Source organism: Eulemur rufifrons, chromosome 30 (genome assembly GCF_041146395.1).
Source record: "Eulemur rufifrons isolate Redbay chromosome 30, OSU_ERuf_1, whole genome shotgun sequence".
Taxonomy (NCBI): Eukaryota; Metazoa; Chordata; class Mammalia; order Primates; family Lemuridae; genus Eulemur; species Eulemur rufifrons.
Window position 1 is genome coordinate 99767808 of NC_091012.1, and position 19355 is coordinate 99787162.

At 38.9% G+C, this 19355-nt stretch overlaps 1 protein-coding gene across 5 annotated transcripts in view; it reads left to right on the plus strand.

Moving 5' to 3' along the window:
- The window catches only part of HUWE1 (HECT, UBA and WWE domain containing E3 ubiquitin protein ligase 1), a 155656-nt gene that overhangs the window by 106543 nt on the left and 29758 nt on the right, over positions 1–19355 (plus strand). For 4 of the 5 annotated variants that reach the window (XM_069463116.1, XM_069463118.1, XM_069463115.1 and 1 more), the window contains 13 exons: positions 364–516; positions 2040–2167; positions 2392–2473; positions 3474–3650; positions 4114–4273; positions 4403–4761; positions 7410–7605; positions 8817–8984; positions 10010–10155; positions 10585–10651; positions 11673–11890; positions 15624–15835; positions 16269–16451. In XM_069463116.1, the coding sequence (XP_069319217.1) occupies positions 364–516; positions 2040–2167; positions 2392–2473; positions 3474–3650; positions 4114–4273; positions 4403–4761; positions 7410–7605; positions 8817–8984; positions 10010–10155; positions 10585–10651; positions 11673–11890; positions 15624–15835; positions 16269–16451 (2249 nt within the window). The remainder of the gene's footprint in view (positions 1–363; positions 517–2039; positions 2168–2391; positions 2474–3473; positions 3651–4113; positions 4274–4402; positions 4762–7409; positions 7606–8816; positions 8985–10009; positions 10156–10584; positions 10652–11672; positions 11891–15623; positions 15836–16268; positions 16452–19355) is intronic. The other variant, XM_069463120.1, reaches the window with a different exon arrangement.

The window sequence follows — 19355 nt, forward strand, 5'->3', positions numbered from 1 at the left end:
ACTTTCTAATTCTTTGTTTTTGTTTTTTATAATTCTGGGTGAGGTACAGTGGAAGCATAAGTCGCTAGAACCTTTTTGGGGTTGATAGCACCAGGAATTTTTAAAATATTTATTTCCTTTAACTTAGATTTTAGGCTTCTTGTAATCTAGCCTAAGAAAATAATCGCTTAGTAGTGATTCTTTAGTAGAATAGATCTTTTGATACAGACACTAAATTCCTAGGGCCTATATGTTAGTATTTACTTACCTTTCTTCAGTGATTGTGTTGGGAGGGGAGGGAGTATTTTAAAAGGTTAAGAATGTTTTCACAAACCTTATCTTACCCTACAATTACTTGACTTGGCCACTTTTCTGCTTTTCTAGGTTTGGGAAGCTGCTGATGTATTGATCAAAGCTGCTCTTCCCCTGACAACAAGTGATACAAAAACTGTGTCAGAGTGGATCAGTCAGATGGCCACCCTGCCTCAGGCCTCCAATTTGGCTACTAGAATCTTGCTTTTAACGCTACTTTTTGAGGTAAGATTTAGATGGTTAGGACCTTGCAATTCATTCATCAAAGAATTATTGAACACCTACCATATGAGACATTGAAGAAGGTAAAGAGAAGTATTAAGGCATGATCCCTGCATTTCATGAGCCCAGTTTCTAATAGGATAAAATGAACATAATTAAGTATAAAATACAACATTCTATGCCACATGAATGGTATCAACAATTTTATCTGAGTTCAGGAAAGGCATATTTATCACTTCTGGATGATGTAAGAAGGCCTTCTCAGAACAAATGTTAATTGAATTGAGTCTTTAAAGGATTGTGGGGTGGGAGTTAAAAAGAAGAGTATTTAAATGACTATCATAGTTTGGTCATGGAGTATTTTTGCCTCTCAGGAAACCTAACTGGCAGCCACATAGTGGAATGGGATATGGAAATTGGATGTTGTCAGTGTTAAGATAATAGACCAGATGGAACAGAGTCTTCCTGCTTTTCCTTACATGGTCAGTCAGCAGATTATTTGGGGCAAGAGAGTGGTTTGGGCAAGACATGTTCTTGTTCTAACCAACATAGGAACCAGGAAGCAACTGATCTTGGACAAGGGACTCTGCTTCTGTAGCTCATCACATTTAATAGTAAAACTTGCACTAAATGTATTTGACCCTTTACATGTAACTACTCAGGAGATATATCCAACTGTACACCTACAGTCTTGGGGCTTTCCTTTATGATGAAAATGATAACTTATTATAGCACTTCTTGAATAGATACTTGGGGGAAAGGTTTCAAAGTACTGAATGCTAGGGGTCCTCCATAACATCACATAAGGAGAAAATCAGTCATGAGCCCTCATCTACAAAGAATCACAAGTAACAGTCCTGTGTTTTCTTCTAGTTCTTTTTCTGTCCATTTAAACAATTGAGATAAGACAATATAGAAAGTTCTGTATTCTTCCCGTTCAGTATTACATTATGATTATTTCCCCATGTCATGTATACATTATTCCATCTTTAGGATGTTCTCTAATTTATTGAAATAATTACTTATTGTTGGACATTCACTTTCAGTGATTTCCTATTAAAAAGTAACACTTTAGCCCCAATAAGGGGAACCATTAACTATATTTAATTATTTCATCTTCCTTGAAAGATTATAAAGCCTCTCTGAAAATCAAAAGCTTTACAACTTCAACATGGTTAAAACCACACAGCCTAGGTGAAAATCCCAAAAGATATTAATAACCATTTCTGTATTAAGCACGTACTATTATGCCTGGCACTGTGTGGGGCACTTTAAATATATATAACTTCATTTAATCATCACAATTACTCTGGAGGTAGGAATTATTATTCCCTGTGACCTATGAGGAAACCAAAGCCTAGAAAATTTAAGTAACTCATTTCTGTTTATAGCTGATAAATGGTAAGAGGTAGAATTTGAAATCAACCAATTCAGTTACTATTCGCCCCTTTCTTTCCCTATACCATGCTAATCTTTAATACTGAGTAGAAGTTGATATCTTTAATTTTTTTCCTTTGATTAATCAGGAATTGAAGCTACCTTGTGCTTGGGTGGTTGAATCAAGTGGCATCCTTAATGTCCTAATCAAACTATTGGAAGTGGTTCAGCCTTGCCTCCAGGCAGCCAAGGAGCAAAAGGAGGTCCAGACCCCAAAGTGAGTGACCCTATGTCTATCCCAGTTTCACTTCTATTCCCCTGGGAATTGGCTGCTCAAACTTAGGGCCTGAATCAGGCAATTTTCTGGGAGCATATATGGGGCAAATCTTGGGTACTTTTGTGGTTTGAAAATTGGGAAGTGCCTGATGAAACCAAGATATATTTTCCCAATTTTTGGCAGGATTCTGGCTTGCTCAGAACAAATTATTTCTCTTTTTTTAGATGGATCACTCCAGTGTTGCTCCTGATTGATTTCTATGAAAAGACAGCCATCTCCTCAAAAAGGAGAGCCCAGATGGTTAAGGTGTGTAATGTACTGTGTGTGGTTGGCTTACTTTTTGAGGCAAGAGTAGGCCAGAAGAAAATATGGGAGAGTAGTGAAGAAAGTGAAGGTCTCTGACCAAGGTATAAATCATTTCAGCGATCTTCATAGCTAGGTTTCTCTTCTGAATAGGGAATTCAAATTATTTTCTTATGGAGTTCCTTGCTAAAGTCCCCAAGAACTTACCCTGGAAGTAAATGTTAAAGATGTGTGTTACCTCCAGAGGAAGAGTGGGTCTTCTGTTACGTGAAGGACTGAGTATGCAACAATCCTTCCAAAAGCGGTGTTCCCTGGATGAACATTATTACGCCACATCATCTTGGTACCTTCTTGGAAACAGAATTTTTATTTCAGTATATCTCAAATGAATATTCCCCTTTTAGGGGAAACAGTTAAAAACAAAAGTAGGGGGTGGCAGGGTAAGGAGGTAAAATGGGTTTTTGCCTAGGGAGAATGTCTTAGTCCATTTTGTTTTTGCTATAACGGAATACCACAGACTGGGTAATTTATCAACAGTAGAAGTTTATTGGGCTCATAGATCTTGGAAGTCTAAAATCCAGGGGGCTGCATCTGGTGAGGGCTTTCATGCTACATTATCCCATGGGGGAAGGTAGAAGGGCAAGAGAGAGTGAGAGCAAGAGGGGGCCGAACTCACTTTTATAACCAGCCTACTCTCAGGGTGATGACATTAATCCATTCATGAGGGCAGAGTCTTCATGACCTAGTCACCTTTTATTAGGCCCCAACTCTGTTGCATTGGGGATTAAGTTTCCAACACATGGAAGACTCAAACCATAGCAGAGGCTAAGGATTGTGAGTGTAAATTTATATGAAAACTTCTCTCTCAGTTTTCAAAATGTACTAAATGTCCAGTATATTTCTTTTTCCTGCCTTAATTTTAGCAATGAATACTATTGAAGTTACTATTTCTTCTAATAGTGAATCTTGAAGGAAACATAAAACTTTGTGCTTTTATATTTAGTACCTACAGTCCAACTGCAATAACTGGCGCTGGTTTGATGATCGCTCCGGGCGTTGGTGTAGTTACAGTGCAAGCAACAACAGCACTATTGATTCTGCCTGGAAATCTGGAGAGACAAGTGTGCGATTCACTGCAGGCCGAAGAAGATACACTGTCCAGTTCACTACAATGGTGCAGGTACATGCTTACCCAATTCTGTAAACTGTATCAGAAAGAAGGGAAGGTGCTGGATATGTCTTGGTTTTCTTCTTTCTGAACCATCAGTCCTAACATGTTATAAGGCACATAATTTTCACCCGTAAATTGAGTGTAGATTTCATAGAACTGAGTCTTCCCTCCCAGAAATAATTTTTAAATGTTCAGTCAAGGATTAGGGAGTGGCTAGGGATGGTGTCTGCTCTATTGGAAAGTTTACAGTTCATTATAGGGCCTCGTGCATGCCACTTTCCTTCTGGGAGACCTGTGGGTTTTCTCTTTGTATGATAAATGATATGGATGGAATAAATTTCTAGAGTTCCTTCCTGTTGTGGCATTTTACCTGGAAGGTGTCCCTACCTACCCCATACCTTTATAATTCCTTTTTTGGTAAGAGAGGTTTGTTTTTTTTTTTTTTTTTTTTTTTGTCTGCTTGAATTCCTAGGTTAATGAGGAAACAGGGAATCGGCGTCCTGTGATGCTGACTCTCCTCAGGGTACCACGGCTGAATAAAAACTCGAAAAACAGCAATGGACAGGAATTAGAGAAGACACTGGAAGAAAGCAAAGAAATGGATATCAAACGTAAAGAAAACAAAGCCAACGGTGCGAACTTTGAGTTTTGAATCTCTTAAGGAGTGTTTTACCTGAAGCTACTGTGCCCTTTATGGCTTAAGGTCTGGCTAATTTCATTGCCAGTTAAATTATCTAAAACTCTTATTTTCACATTTGTAGGTACTTCTTTGGCCCTAGAGAGCATACACACTGAAAAGGAAACGAGCCTGGACGAAACAAAAATTGGGGAGATCCTGATTCAGGGCCTCACAGAAGATATGGTGACTGTTTTAATCCGGGCCTGCGTGAGCATGCTGGGAGTCCCTGTGGACCCAGACACTTTGCATGCTACCCTTCGCCTCTGCCTGAGGCTCACCCGGGACCACAAATACGCCATGATGTTTGCAGAGCTGAAGAGTACCCGATTGATCTTGAATTTGACCCAGAGCTCAGGCTTTAATGGATTTACTCCCCTCGTCACCCTTCTCTTAAGACACATCATTGAGGACCCCTTCACCCTCCGTCATACCATGGAAAAGGTAAGTCTTTTTGGTGTCAAATGCTGATTTAACTTTATATCATACCTTTGTTCTCCTTGGTCTCAAAACAGATAGACTTCTGGTTCTTCTTAGGGTAGCTAGATACATATACTGTATACTCTGCCCAGCAAAATTTCCCAAGTATATGCTTGGAAGCTTGCTTAGGTATGGTAGGATTATCCTATTGAGTGACATTAAGAAAAAAAAGAACCTAGAAATATTTTCTGCCCTTAAAGGTACTATAGTACCTTTTATCTAGAAAGTCCTCTCTGGCAATCTAGGTTTCTTTAACCAAGCCAAAAACTGTTAGTAAGGAACTGGAATACCTTCCCCCAAGTTCATCCCTTAAAGATCATTCTTTTGTAGGAGTACCCCTCAGGTGGTCACTCTTGCCTATTTTCAAAACATTGTATTTTGGAGTGTAAAAGTAGTAAAGCTTTTTGAATATTTATGATCTGGCAGGCACTGTGATAGGCACTTAACAAATAGTACAGGTCTGAGAACAGGTTTATGTTTTAGGAAATTTATAAAGCAGTGGAAGAAATGGCAAAGCATAAAAAATAACATTTGTAACATAACATTAAGACAACAGTGGAGGGGTGGGTGTAGGCAACATCTTACTAGTGAGGCTTTTCCTCGGGTACTTTTACAAAATTCTCTTACTCTTTGTCAGCAGTCATGTGACTGTTACTGGATTTTGCTTCCATTTTCCTCTCTTGAGACATTATTTCCAACATTTATAAGTAGTGTTGCAGTGTGCATTTTTGTGCCTAGTTTTGTTCGTGTTTAAGATTGTTATTCTTAGAGATTTCTAGAAATTGGATCAAAAAGTGTATTTTTTAACTTGCTTATCAGAAAGGTGGTACCAATTTATACTTCTATATGTGTATGAATATACATCTCAGATTCTTCAGACAGTTATTCATCCAGCCTGCTTGATTTCACTTCACTTGTGCCAAATCAAGAGAAGGAGAGCTGTTAAAGGCAGGCAAGATATTACATCTGTAGTTTCTTGGTATTACAAGCAATTCCACAGTGAACACTCTTGTAGATATTTTGGCATAATTGATGTTAGTATTCAGATAAATTCTTAGCCATCTGCAGTGGTCCAAGGTCAAGAGGAGATAGCCCAACAGGGAAGAAACTACTATATACAGACAGAATTCTGACTTTAAAAACTTGAAATGCTTAAAACTTATGAAAGTTAAAAATGCTAGGAGAAAATGTAAGGCCTCATTGGATTGGGGGTAAAACCCAAAGCTTTAAGTAAAATGTACTTGGGGATGTGTGTAATAAAGGAATATCAGTGGCAGTTTTAATGTATCGAGCTGGCAAAATGTAAATGCATAATAGTTTCCATTGCAGGTACAGGTGTGGAGAAGCAGGCATACTCTTACTTTTGTAGGAGGGGAAATTGGTGCAGCCACATTGTAGGGCAGTTTAGTACTGTCAGTTTAAGATATCTGTTGACCTAGAAATTCCACAGCTAAGAATTTATCTGATTACCAATGTCAGGTATGCCAAGATACACATATAGGAGTGTTCACTGTGGAATTGCTCGTAATATCAAGAAACTAGAGATGTAATGTCCAGCAGTAGGGGACTAGATAAATTATGCTACATTTTGGGGGGGGGGTTGTTTTTTTTCTTTAGTAGAGATGGAGCCTTGCTATGTTGCCCAGGGTAGTCTTCAAGCCCCTGGCCTTGCGTGATCCTCTAGCCTCGGCCTCCCAAAGTGCTGGGATTACAGATGTGAGGCACTGTGCTCAGCTGGCACGTTCTTTATAGTCAAATTCAACTTTTCTGAATTTTATTTTTTTTTAGTGTAATACATCCTAATGTTCAATTTTCTGGATTTTAAAAAATGAAATTACATCAGAATTGTATGTAGCAAGACAGGCAAGCAAGCTATAGGTGTTAAAATATGTGAGACTAAAGAGCATGGCAGCATGATTGATTTAGTAATAAAAGCATTAAAATGCCAAAAGATGTTTATCTGTGTGAGCATATCTTTCACAAAAGAATAGATAATGGAAAACAACAATTGTGAGTTATCTTCTTCATACTTTTGTGTATTTTCCATGATTGCCAAGTAATTTTATGAGATGAGCAAAAGCATAGCTATGTCTAAGCCCCGTGTCATTAAAACAAACAATTTGTAAATAGTTTTATATCTCCTGTGGCTGTCATCTCAAGAGTGATGGTTGACTTTGAGGCATAAAGAAAACGTTTAATTTTGCTACCATACACTAAGTGGATATCAGTGTTGTGTATTTTAAACCATTCTGGTTTAAAATTGGGACAGCATCTGAGGAGGCTAGGGGCTGGCACTCATGGGAAGCTATATGGGATCTGTGGTCTTCAGCACATCTCCCAATTTCTATAAAGATCACATGCACTCTGGTCTTAATAGTTGATATTTTTGAGATATGCTATAATTTTTTTATAAGCCATATTTTTTGAATTGAGAAGGGGGGTGAGATGGGAACTTAAAGACCAAATATATATCCTTCTCCCAAAAGTCTAAAGCTGTCATCTACTGTTTTGAGGCGGAGCTTGGTTAGTATTTTAATACTTGGTAACATCATTGAGTGCAGTTATGTTTTTAGAAAGCAGTTTTTAAGCAACAGTGTTTCTCTTTTTACTAGGTTGTTCGCTCAGCAGCTACAAGTGGAGCTGGTAGCACCACTTCTGGAGTTGTGTCTGGTAGCCTCGGCTCTCGGGAAATCAACTACATCCTTCGTGTCCTCGGGCCAGCCGCGTGCCGCAATCCAGACATATTCACAGAAGTAGCAAACTGCTGCATCCGCATTGCCCTTCCAGCCCCTCGAGGGTCAGGAACTGGTGAGTTTCGCTTGCTTCTGGTCTTCAAGACATTGAATTCTGTGGCCTGGTATAACTGCATAGATTTTTCTATGAGGACATCTATAACTTAGAGCGCCTCCTTAGGCAAGCATTAGGACATTGGCTGGTTGATCATTTGAGTCAATCTAGTAGGTACTTCAGTACCTTCTCTGGGCCTTGCCCTATTGTAAGCCCTGCCGGAAATACCAAATACTCATTCGCTCTAGTCTTTGCCTTCAAAGAGCTCATTTTGGTAGGATTAATAGGGCTTACACACTGTTAATGGTTGACAAATAAAGTGATAATTGAGGGACCAGTGAATATGTGACTCAGTGTGGTATGATGGGAAGTATACAACGTCATGTGTGTATTCTTGCCAAAAATACTTGGTGTATATTTAATTATAAGGAAATAATTAGATAAATACAAATTGTGGGATGTTCTGCAAGGCAACTGGCATAGACTCTTCAAAAATAATTGTTAAGAAAGGAAGAAATATAGGAGTCTTCTAGATAAAAGGAAATTAGAGAGATAATAACCGCCACCAATCTTGATTGAGTTCTAGATCCAGATAAAGGAGATTTGGAGCAATTTGAATACTGTATGTTAGATAATATAATTGTATCCATGTTCAGTTTTGGGGGTGTTAAAATGATTGTAGTCATGTCAAAAAATATCTTAGGAGATACATGTAGGTATATTTAGGGGTAGTCAAATGGTAATTCTAGATGAAAAATATGTGGATGTTTATTGGTCTTTCAACTTTTCTGTAGATTTGTGGGGTTGTTTTGTTTTTTAATAAAATGTTAGACAGGGAACTAATTATTTGGGGAGCCCCACCTATGTGCCTGGCCTTGTGCTGGGCACTTTTCATGTATGGTCTCATTTAATCCTCAAAATAACCAAATTTCGAGAGTGAGAAAGTGAAAGTTTGTTGGATTAACAGAACTGGATTTCAAAACCAGTTTTCTCTAACTCCAAAGCCTATACTTTATTACCATTTGGTACTGCTATATTAAATCCTGTAGAATTTAGGGAAAGTAAAAACCAGGTTTTCTAGTAGACTAAACGTTGGTTGAAAATAGCCTCTTACAGTTGTATGTATGTTTATGTTATACGAGCCCCTTTCTGAGTCTTTATCAGTAACCAAGTTTAGGTACTGATTTTTCTCAGTCACAAATGACAGATTTTTCTTTCTCACTTTGGCTTAGCTTCAGATGATGAATTTGAGAATCTTAGAATCAAAGGACCTAATGCTGTACAGCTGGTGAAGACAACCCCTTTGAAACCCTCACCTCTGCCTGTCATTCCTGATACTGTCAAGGAAGTGATCTACGATATGCTGAATGCCCTGGCTGCTTACCATGCTCCAGAGGAAGGTATGTAGCTAGCCTGCCTCAGGAGACTGGGCACTAGAGGATATATTACAATGTATCCACAGTTTGGGGGTCAAGATGAATAAGACACACAGTGCATGTCCCTGAAGAAGCTAGTAGTCATCCAGTATGACAGATGCCAGGGTAGTGGTGAATCCTAGGATGAGGCACCTGATCTGGTGATGGTGGGATGGGTAGGAAAGTTTCTTAGAATAAGTGACTTCTGAACTGAGTCTGAATGATAAAGATGAGGAGGTTTCCCAAGTTCTGTTGTATACTATACACAGGGAAGAATGAACAAAGATTTAAAGGGAGATGATAGCATCATGTGAGCAGACTGGAAATAAAATACCAGGAAGTCTCCAGTGTTTTCATACTCAGAAGCAAAACACCTTTGTTACCTGAGGAGCCAGGAACAGTGTTAGAAGGTCTGGGCTTCTTGACTTTCGAGACCGCCATTCTAATCCACCTTTATTCCAAGTTAAAGTGCTACTTCTAAGCACTAGGAAAGTCATGACTAAATTGCTTGGAGTGAAACAGCATTCCATTCCATTGAGGTCCATCTGGATTTTATTCAGGACATAGTTATTTTATAGGTCCAAGGAATTGCCAAAAATTAACGAATACTGCCTTTAATAAATAAATCTGAGTCTTTACTTTTATACTTTTCATCCATACAGAGTGTGAGCCTGTGTAGAGCTTGGTTTTCCTACCATCATGGAATCTTTATCCTGTCTCATATCCTCTCTTCCCCAAAATAGTTTAGCTATATATAGCTGCAGCAACCATTTATTGATCTCCCACTGTGTAAGCCATAATACCAGATGTGTTCGTTTAAACTAAGTAATGACAGTTTAGGCAAGTGAGGAGACTAAATAAATTGCCTGTGGTAACAAGACTAGTTAGTAATGTCACTTAGTAAGTAGTCATAGCCACTCGGTGTGAAATTGACCAATCCTATCAGATAAGCATTAACATTATACAATTATAGAAGAGTTTTGTTTTTGTTGTTTGTTTTGTTTTATTAGCAGACAAATCTGACCCTAAACCTGGGGGTATGACACAAGAGGTTGGCCAGCTCCTGCAAGACATGGGCGATGATGTATACCAGCAGTACCGCTCACTTACTCGTCAGAGCAGTGACTTTGATACACAGTCGGGTTTTTCCATTAATGTAAGTCAATGCCAACAGCCTTGTATCTGTCTTCTCCCTTTTCAATGCCTGTGTGGTCTCAGTATTTAGAGTTATGTGCCAGGGGCATTTCAAAGGTATTAGCTTTGATATATCTGTAAACTATCTGTTGCCTAAATATGAAGACAAAATTAGAATGTCCCTGGGAGGGTTTTTTTTTTCTCTCCTTGGGTTAGAAATGTTTCCTTAATTCCGTTTTCTTTCTTATTTTCCCCTTTCCTCTCCCTGCACTCTCCCAGTCACTATGTTTATAGTGATAGCTTCCACAGATTATAGTATAAAGGGGTAAGGTGGTTAAAAGGTTGGCCAAAGAGAATCTGTAGCCTTCCCTGGGAAGGATTCCTGCCATTTGGGGACACCTGTCTTTCAAATTCATAATAGTTCAGGGTTTTGTTGTTTTTTTTTCTACAGAGTCAGGTCTTTGCTGCAGATGGTACCTCCACTGAGACGTCCGCATCTGGGACCTCCCAAGGAGAGGGTAATGATTTGCTTTTCTTCCTCTCGTGTTCTTATTCCTTAGCAAGACAACTTGAAGAAACCGTGGGTGTCCTGAGCAGGGGGTAGAGAATACAGGCATAATTGTTATGTTTACTTATCTAAGTAAACTTTCCCAGGGGTGAGCTCAGTGTTCTGTAAATCAGTTGTTTCTGTATGGTAAACTTAATGGAACTATAACTTAGCTAACCTAGTAATAGTTGGTGTGGTAACATCCTTTAGTTGTACTCTTTAAACCACCCCTTATTTCTTTTGGTGGCTTCTATGACCTGGCTTATAAATAAGCTTTGGTGCCAGTGATGATGTTCTAGCTACATGCTTTGTGTGACGTATTGCTGCCTTCTAGCAGGAGCCCATTGCCTATTCAACATGCATTAGAGAAATGTCACGTGAATGCTAGTCCAATGAGACCTTTCAAGAGCCAGTTCTTCTTAGCTAGGAAAGATCTTCGAGAACTAATTTAGGAGACATTTTGCTTAATAACATACTCGCCCCTGGACATAAATCAGAAAGGCTAATTATTAGCAAAGTATTGGTTAACTCATCTCAGTGGGCTTACCTCCCAGATGTAGTTTATAGTACAGGTGACAGCAGTATTATCTCAGTCTGTCTAGATGAGATATGAAAGCATTTATAGAGGAGATCATCATTTGAGCTGAACTAGATAAAAGTTTACTGGGCAGATAATAAGAGAAGGAAGATGTAGGGGGAGAGTAAGGCATGTTTGGAAAACTTTCAGTAGAATATTTCTGGAGCATATAAGAGGAGGGAAATGGGGAGAAATGCATGAACAGTTGGGCAAAGCCTCCTTGCTGTACTGTATTCACATACCACATCTGAGACCTGGCTCATCCTGGTTCTCTGTCCTTCCACTGCAGTGTGACAAGAGCATTGAGTTTGTACAGGTGGCCTAAAGTGGAGGAGAAGTAGCATTCTTTCCACCTAGAGCTTGATTTCACCAATACTCCAGTGTGGAATTGAACCAGTGTTTGGCTCTTTCTTAGCAGCTTCAACTCCGGAGGAGTCTCGAGATGGGAAGAAAGATAAAGAAGGGGACCGGGCCTCTGAGGAAGGCAAGCAGAAAGGCAAGGGCAGCAAACCTTTAATGCCTACCTCCACTATCCTTCGTCTTCTGGCAGAGTTGGTGAGGTCCTATGTTGGTATTGCCACCCTGATTGCCAACTACAGCTACACTGTGGGCCAGTCTGAGCTGATCAAAGAGGTAATAGTATTTCCAACTTCTACTTAAGATTTTATGTTGTACTTCCATCATTTGAGTGCCTAGTATGTCTCAGACACTTTTCTGGGAAACCATGCATGCTAAGTGCTAACCTAATGATGAGAGAGGGAGAGGCATCTTAAGACACATTAAAGAGCTAGGCCTTTTTCCCATGGTGTAGAGCCATTAGGGTAACTTCAGGGAGTGAGTTGGTGAGATTTGTTCTATTAAAAATCCCTTGGTCTAACTGTGGAGATTGCAGAGGGCAACACTGGAATCAGAGAGACCAGTTAGCAATCTGATATAATAATATAGGGTAACACATGATCTTGGTGAAGTTAGGGGGGAAATGGGTGAGTTGAAGAGATGTTTTAAAGGTAGAAATGAACAAGAATTGAATTTGGAGGGTGAAGGAGGAAATCAAGGACTGAAGGATATTTCCTCACTTGGGGGTTTTTAAGTTTTCTTTTATGGGTGGGCATCTAACAGGAACATAGAAGTGGGGGAACACTTTGAGGAGAAAATGTGGAATTTTGAGAAGTATCTGTGGGCCATCTTAGTAAAGATGTCTAAAGGACAGTTAATAAACCAAATAAATAAGAATAACAGGTGTTAGATCTATACATCTTCCAGATGTACTTAACACATATGCAAAGATACCAGATGCGGTAGCAGTATTGGTAATGAAAGAAATATACTAAAAGCCTAAATATCCATCAATAGAGCTGTGGAAAAGAATGAAGTCATATGTTATATGTCCTAATATGGAATTATCTTCAAGTTAAACTTTTTTTGGAGTGGGTACTTTGAGAAACTGTATCATGTTCCCATATATGTGAGTATCCAAAGAGGTTTTTTCCCTATAAAGAGGGCATTGTTTTGTGGATCATATTGTAATTTTATGGTTAACAAGTGCCAAAGGGTCTGAGAGTAAGCAGGGGTACTAGTGTTGCAGAAAGCATGTCTGTGCCTGGCTTCTTTTGCTTAACGTGCTTGCAAGATTCATTTTTTTTTTAATGCAAGTGTAATTTATTTTTATTGCTGTATAGAATTCCATTGTATGCATATACCATATACTCAAAAGATACCAAATGTATCTTTTATCCAATCTGTTAACAAACAATTGGGTAAAAATTACCATTTGGGCTGGGCGCGGTGGCTCACGCCTGTAATCCTAGCACTCTGGGAGGCTGAGGCGGGTGGATCGCTCGAGGTCAGGAGTTCAAGACCACCCTGAGCAAGAGTGAGACCCCCGTCTCTACTAAAAATAGAAAGAAATTATCTGGACAACTAAAAATATACATAGAAAAAATTAGCCGGGCATGGTGGCGCATGCCTGTAGTCCCAGCTACTTGGGAGGCTGAGGCAGGAGGATTGCTTGAGCCCAGGAGTTTGAGGTTGCTATGAGCTAGGCAGACGCCACGGCACTCACTCTAGCCTGGGCAACAGAGCGAGACTCTGTCTCAAAAAAAAAAAAAATTACCATTTGGAGGTGTCACAAACAGTACTGCTATGAGCATTCTTATTATGTGTTTTGGTGAGCATATATAAGCACTTCTCTTGGGTGGCATATGCCTAGGAGTAGAATTGCTGAGCTCTAGAATATGCATTTGTTCAGCTTTAGCAGGTAGTTCCAAAAGTTTTCCAGAGTCATCGTCTCAACTTATATTATCACCAGCAGCATGTGGGAGTTCTGGTCTCTGATTGTGAACTCCTTGCCAACACTTGGTATTTTTCATTTTTTCATTTCACCTGTTTTAGTGGATTTGTGGTGGTATTGCATTATGGTTAAATGTTGGCATTTTCTTATTGGTCATTTTTTTTTTCATGTCATTGGTAGCCATTTGGATATTCTCTTTTGGAAAGTGTCTATCCAAGCCTTTTATTCTTGCTTCCTGTTGACCTCTTTATATATTCTGGGTGTAAGTCATTCAAAGCTTTTACCGACTTATGCCAATTGTATTCATAATTTATAATAACATTACTTGTGGAATAAGACTTTTTTTTTTTTTTTTTTTTTAAAGAGACAGGATCTAGCTCTGTCACCAGGGCTGGAGTGCAGTAGAATGATCATAGCTCACTGCAGCCTCAAACTCCTGAGCTCAAGCAATCTTCCTGCCTCCACCGCCCGAGTAACTGGGACTACAGGCACATGTCACCGCACCTGGCTAATTTTTTTTATTATTTTTTGTAGAGATGGATTCTTACTATGTTGCCTAGGCTGGTCTCAAACTCCTGGCCTCAAGTGATCCTCCTGCCTCTGCCTCTCATGCCTGGCTGAATAAGACATTTAATTACAAATGTATTACCTGTCTTCCTAAAAATGTGTCCAGTGACCTACTGGTACTGAGTACTGAACGGTGCTTTATAAGTACTATTGATAATCCTCACCTCCACACTGCGAGGTTGTTGGTATTGCTCTCTAGGGGAGAAAGTTCAGAGAGATAAGTAACTTGCTCAAAGCCATACTGCAGAATAGCAGAGCTAAAATTGGAACCCAAGGCTCTGACTACAAAGCTAAGTCCATTCTACTCAGTCACACTGCTTTCCTAAATTGCAAGCCTTTTTTCCAGTTTTTACTAATAATGTCAGATGGTGTTATTTACAGTTTTATTCAGAAAACAGTTTTAACTTTGTATTTTATTCACTACTGGGAGATTAACTTTTATTTCTTAATAGTTTTATCTTAACAAGGTCACTTTTATCCAATATACCAAACTTTAGAATTCTTCAGTGCTTTTTCTTTATTGAGGTAAAATTCACATAAAATTATTTTAACCATTTTAAAGTATACAATTGAGTGATATTTAGTATGTGCAGCTGTCAACTCTATCTGGTTCCAAAATGTTCGTTTTGATCCATAATCTGCTTGAATAACAACAGAACTTAAGTTCCTTTCTAAGATAAGGAATTATCAGGGTAGAAATCATAGAGAAAAATGAAGAGTCTGACTTAATTTCCTTCCCCTGTTGGACTTTTTTTGTTATTTTAAATAACCTTGCATTTTTTTTTTTTTTTTTTGCATATCCATATCTGTGACTGTTGTCTCTCATTTACCTCTTGCCAGTTTCTAGCCCAGCGTCTTGGGCACATTTTAGGTGTCAATAAATATTACAATTTAGTTGACTACTGAAGGGTTTATAGCACTCAGGAATCAAGACTTGAATCTTCAGCACTTGACTAAATTCTTTGTGCAAGTCACTTCTCTTTGGACTTCAGCTTACCCATCTCATCTCACAGATGGTGAAAATACTTGTCAATCTGTTTTATAGGTTTGGTATGAACAGTTCGACTAAAAATGTTTTAGGCTGGGTGCAGTGGCACACGCCTGTAGTCCCAGCTACTTGAAAGGCTGAGACAGGAGGATCGCTTTGAGGCCAGGAATTCGAGGCTGCAGTGCACTATGATCATGCCTGTGAATAGCCATGGCACTCTAGCCTGGGCAGCATAGCAAGACCCCATCTCTTCAAAAAAATTTTTAAATACCAAGTAACAACTACATGACGATATATAAGTTGTGTAGTGGAAACTAGATAGGATTTGAAAATTTTATAAAATATAAGTTTACCATTTTCTTATACCTTTGAGCCTTAGTTTCCTCATCTATAAAGTTGACCTGATAATCACTCACTGGGCTATTTCAAGGAAAAACTGTATGCGTATGCACCTTGGTGTTGTTCAAATGATATGGCATAATTGTGCTTTTGAGTAAATGTCATGATTCATGATTTTTCAGGACTGCAGTGTGCTAGCTTTTGTTCTGGACCACCTCCTCCCACATACCCAGAATGCAGAAGACAAGGACACACCTGCCCTGGCCCGCCTGTTCCTTGCAAGCCTGGCTGCTGCAGGGAGTGGCACAGATGCCCAGGTGGCACTAGTGAATGAAGTAAAAGCAGCCCTGGGACGGGCGCTGGCTATGGCTGAGAGTACAGAGAAACATGCCAGGTAAAACCCATGCCTGACCTAGGCCTGATAACTGAGCGCATCCCCTTATTTTTGGTCCATGGGGGTCCTTGTACTTAAACAAGAGTTCTGGTCATACTGGCATCATACAGTCTGGTCCTCTCAAATAGTTCTGGTGCTTGAAAATACCCAGAGCACTGATTACGTTTGGAGGAAGTGGGAAAATGAAGGGATGTTTTCATTGTATTTCTGTAGTTTTCAAGAAAGTTGAACAGATTATTCAATCTTATTTTTAAAGTTAAATGTTTATAGAAAATGAATGCTACCACCCAGGGAGTAAGTTCTTACTTGTTTAGATGTTACTTCCGGAAAGAAACACTAAAGGCACAGGAGGGTTATCTGAGGAAAGTTAGTGGAGATATGGCCTAAGAATGGGCTGTGTTCACATGATAAAGATGTGAAACTTCTCTCCCAGGCTTCAGGCAGTGATGTGTATCATCAGTACTATCATGGAGTCCTGCCCCTCCACCTCCAGCTTCTACAGCAGTGCCGCAGCCAAGACCCAGCACAATGGCATGAACAACATCATTCGACTCTTCCTGAAGAAGGGGCTAGTTAATGACCTGGCTAGAGTACCTCACAGCCTAGACCTGTCCAGGTAAAATCATGCCCAAGCCCTGGGCTTTTTTCCATTCTTCCTTCTGCATTTGCCTAGTGTGTCAAGTTGCTTCACCAGCTGCATGCTGAGGAGACAGCTGGTTGGTGGGAGAACCTTGGATATAGGTGGGAGACCTGAGTTCTTTGTATTGTGGCTTTTAGCAAGGCACTTGCCTTTCTTCAGCCCTCAGTTACCTCATTTACTGCAACTCAAGAGTTGGACTATACCAGTGATTTTTTTTTTTCCCCAAGCTTCCCCCCCCCACACACTTTAATTAAAAATAACCCTTTGGGAAGAGGGGAGGGGCAAAAACCTACCTAATGGGTACAAAGAACACTAATCGGGTGATAGGCACACTGATAGCCCTTACTCAAGCATTACAAAAGCTATCCATGTAACAAAAACATTTGTACCCCTTAATATTTTGAAATTAAATAACAGAATAGTTGAGATTTTTTTTTAAAACCTTTTATTATAAGATTTTATATATTTTTATATATATATATATATATATATATATATAAAAAATAAGAAATACCGATGAGCAAAAATAAAAAAAAGTAGACACCATATTCTGCCACCCAGATACCACTGTTACCTTATTGGATATCTTTGAATGTTTTTCTGCATACAAATCATAACATATTTTTTACTAAAGTTGTATCATACTGTATGTACTATCTGGCGTATAACACAGGATAAAGGCATTCGTTTTCTGTTTTAAGTTACTGGTCCCTACCTTTCCATGTAAATAAATTTTCATTCTATCTGAGGCCACGTCCATAATCAAAGATGTTTGTCCAAACCAGAATCCAGTTAAGGGACTTGCATTACATCTAGCTATGTCCTCTGAGTCTCTTTGTTTTAGTCTTTATTTTGTTGTTCATGACAGTAACTTACTTGTTGATGTTGACCAGACCTGCTGTCCTACAGAAGGTTTGTTTTGCCTTCTAAATTTGGTCCACTTGCTTCCTTGCAGTGTAATTTAACTTACTACGTTACTTCCTGTTGTTTTTTGTAAACTTCTGGTTAGATCTAGAGGCTTATCAGAGCAGTTTAAACATTTTTGGCTAATGTGTATATCTTAGATGATGTACATCTCATACTGTATCATGAGAAACACTTCTCTTTGAACCTGCCATTAGTAATCATGTTAAGATTGACCACTGGATTGGAGTGATAATCATTGCACTGTTGTTATATTCTTCTCCTTACTAGAAAGTCATCTGTTGTTACTTTGGCACTGTACAAATGTCTAGTTTCCTATCAACCATATACCTAATTAACAGTCTTTTAACATCAGTTGATAATCCTTGCCTGGGTCAGTTAATTTCTTTGGGGCTTATGAATGACGGTTTTCTAATTTCTCATTCCTTTTACATTATTAACTGACATTTTTCTGTGAGTTAGCCCACAGAAAATATAGTTATGCTGAAATATAGTTCCTATTAAAAAGTCAGAAAAAAAAAAACCTTAATTTTTGGCTGGACATGGTGGCTCACGTCTGTAGTCCTAGCACTTTAGGAGGCCGAGGCAGGAGGATGGCTTGAGGCCACTTGAGTTCGAGACCAGCCTGGGCAATAGCAAGACCTGGTCTCTACAAAAAAAAAAAAAAAACTTAGCTGGCCATGGTGACGCATGCCTGTAGTCTCAGCTACTCAGGAGGCTGAGGCAAGAGGATTACTTGAGCTCAGGAGTTTGAGGTTGCAACGAGCTATGATCATGCCACTGTACTCTAGCCCCAGCAACAGAGCAAAACCCTGTCTCAAAAATAAACAAACAAACAAAAACCCTTAAGTTTTTTTCTCCTTAGTTACCAGATTTTCAGAATAAAGCCAAAAGGCCTCGCCACAGTACAATTCATCCATGTACCAAAAACATTTGTACTATCCCCTAAATCTATTGAAATAAATTTTTTAAAAGGAAAAATACATATTTACTCACCACCTCAAATGTAGGTTTCTTTTGGCTTTCTATTTCCTAAGTAGTATTATGAACTCATGAACTTCTATCAATTTTTAAACCAATGATTGAATTATTTCCAGCACTTCAGCCTTCCTTTTTTTCCCCATGCTCGTGTTATTGTAGCTTTGGTCTATGGGGCCCCTTCGAGGTGACTACTTTGTACTTTTGATATAAATCCAGCAATTTTTAAAAAATATTTTAAAATATCAAACTCACAGTAGTGTAATGAACACCGTATGTCTTACTTGGATTAACCAGTGTTCAACATTTTGCTCCATTTGCTTTATTTCCTCATTCTCTCTCTTTCTGAGAGCTGAATCATTTGAAATCGGTTGCAAACAACATGATACATAAACCTCTAAATACTTCAACACAGGTCTCCTAAGAACAAACATTGCCTTACATGGCTAGAATTCAATTATCACATCTAACAAATTTACCATTAATATAATAATATATATTTCATATTCAAATGTTCCCAGTTATTCCAATTATGTCCTTATAGCCTGAAGGGGGGGCAGTATTTTGATTCAGGATTCAGTGAGTACCACACATTACATTTGGTTGTCACATGTCTCTTGTTTTTTATGACATTTGACTGTTTTGAGGAAGCCTAGCCAGATGTCTCATAGAATGTCTCACAGTCTACATTTTTGGCAAAAATACCACATAGGTGTTATTTGCCCTTCTCACATCACATCAGGAGACACATTGGCGATGCTGAATTCGATCACATAGTTAGGGTGATGTCTGTTAGATTTCCACTTTGTAATTAATAAGTTATCTGTGAGGTGATACTCTGAGATCACATGGAGGTCGTATGAATATTCTGCACCTTGAAGATGTTTAACTCAGTAGTTTTTTGTCTTGATTTGTGATCCTGCCTGGATCACTTAATGTTGCTGGTTGCAAAGTGATGATCTGATTCTCCTGTTCTTG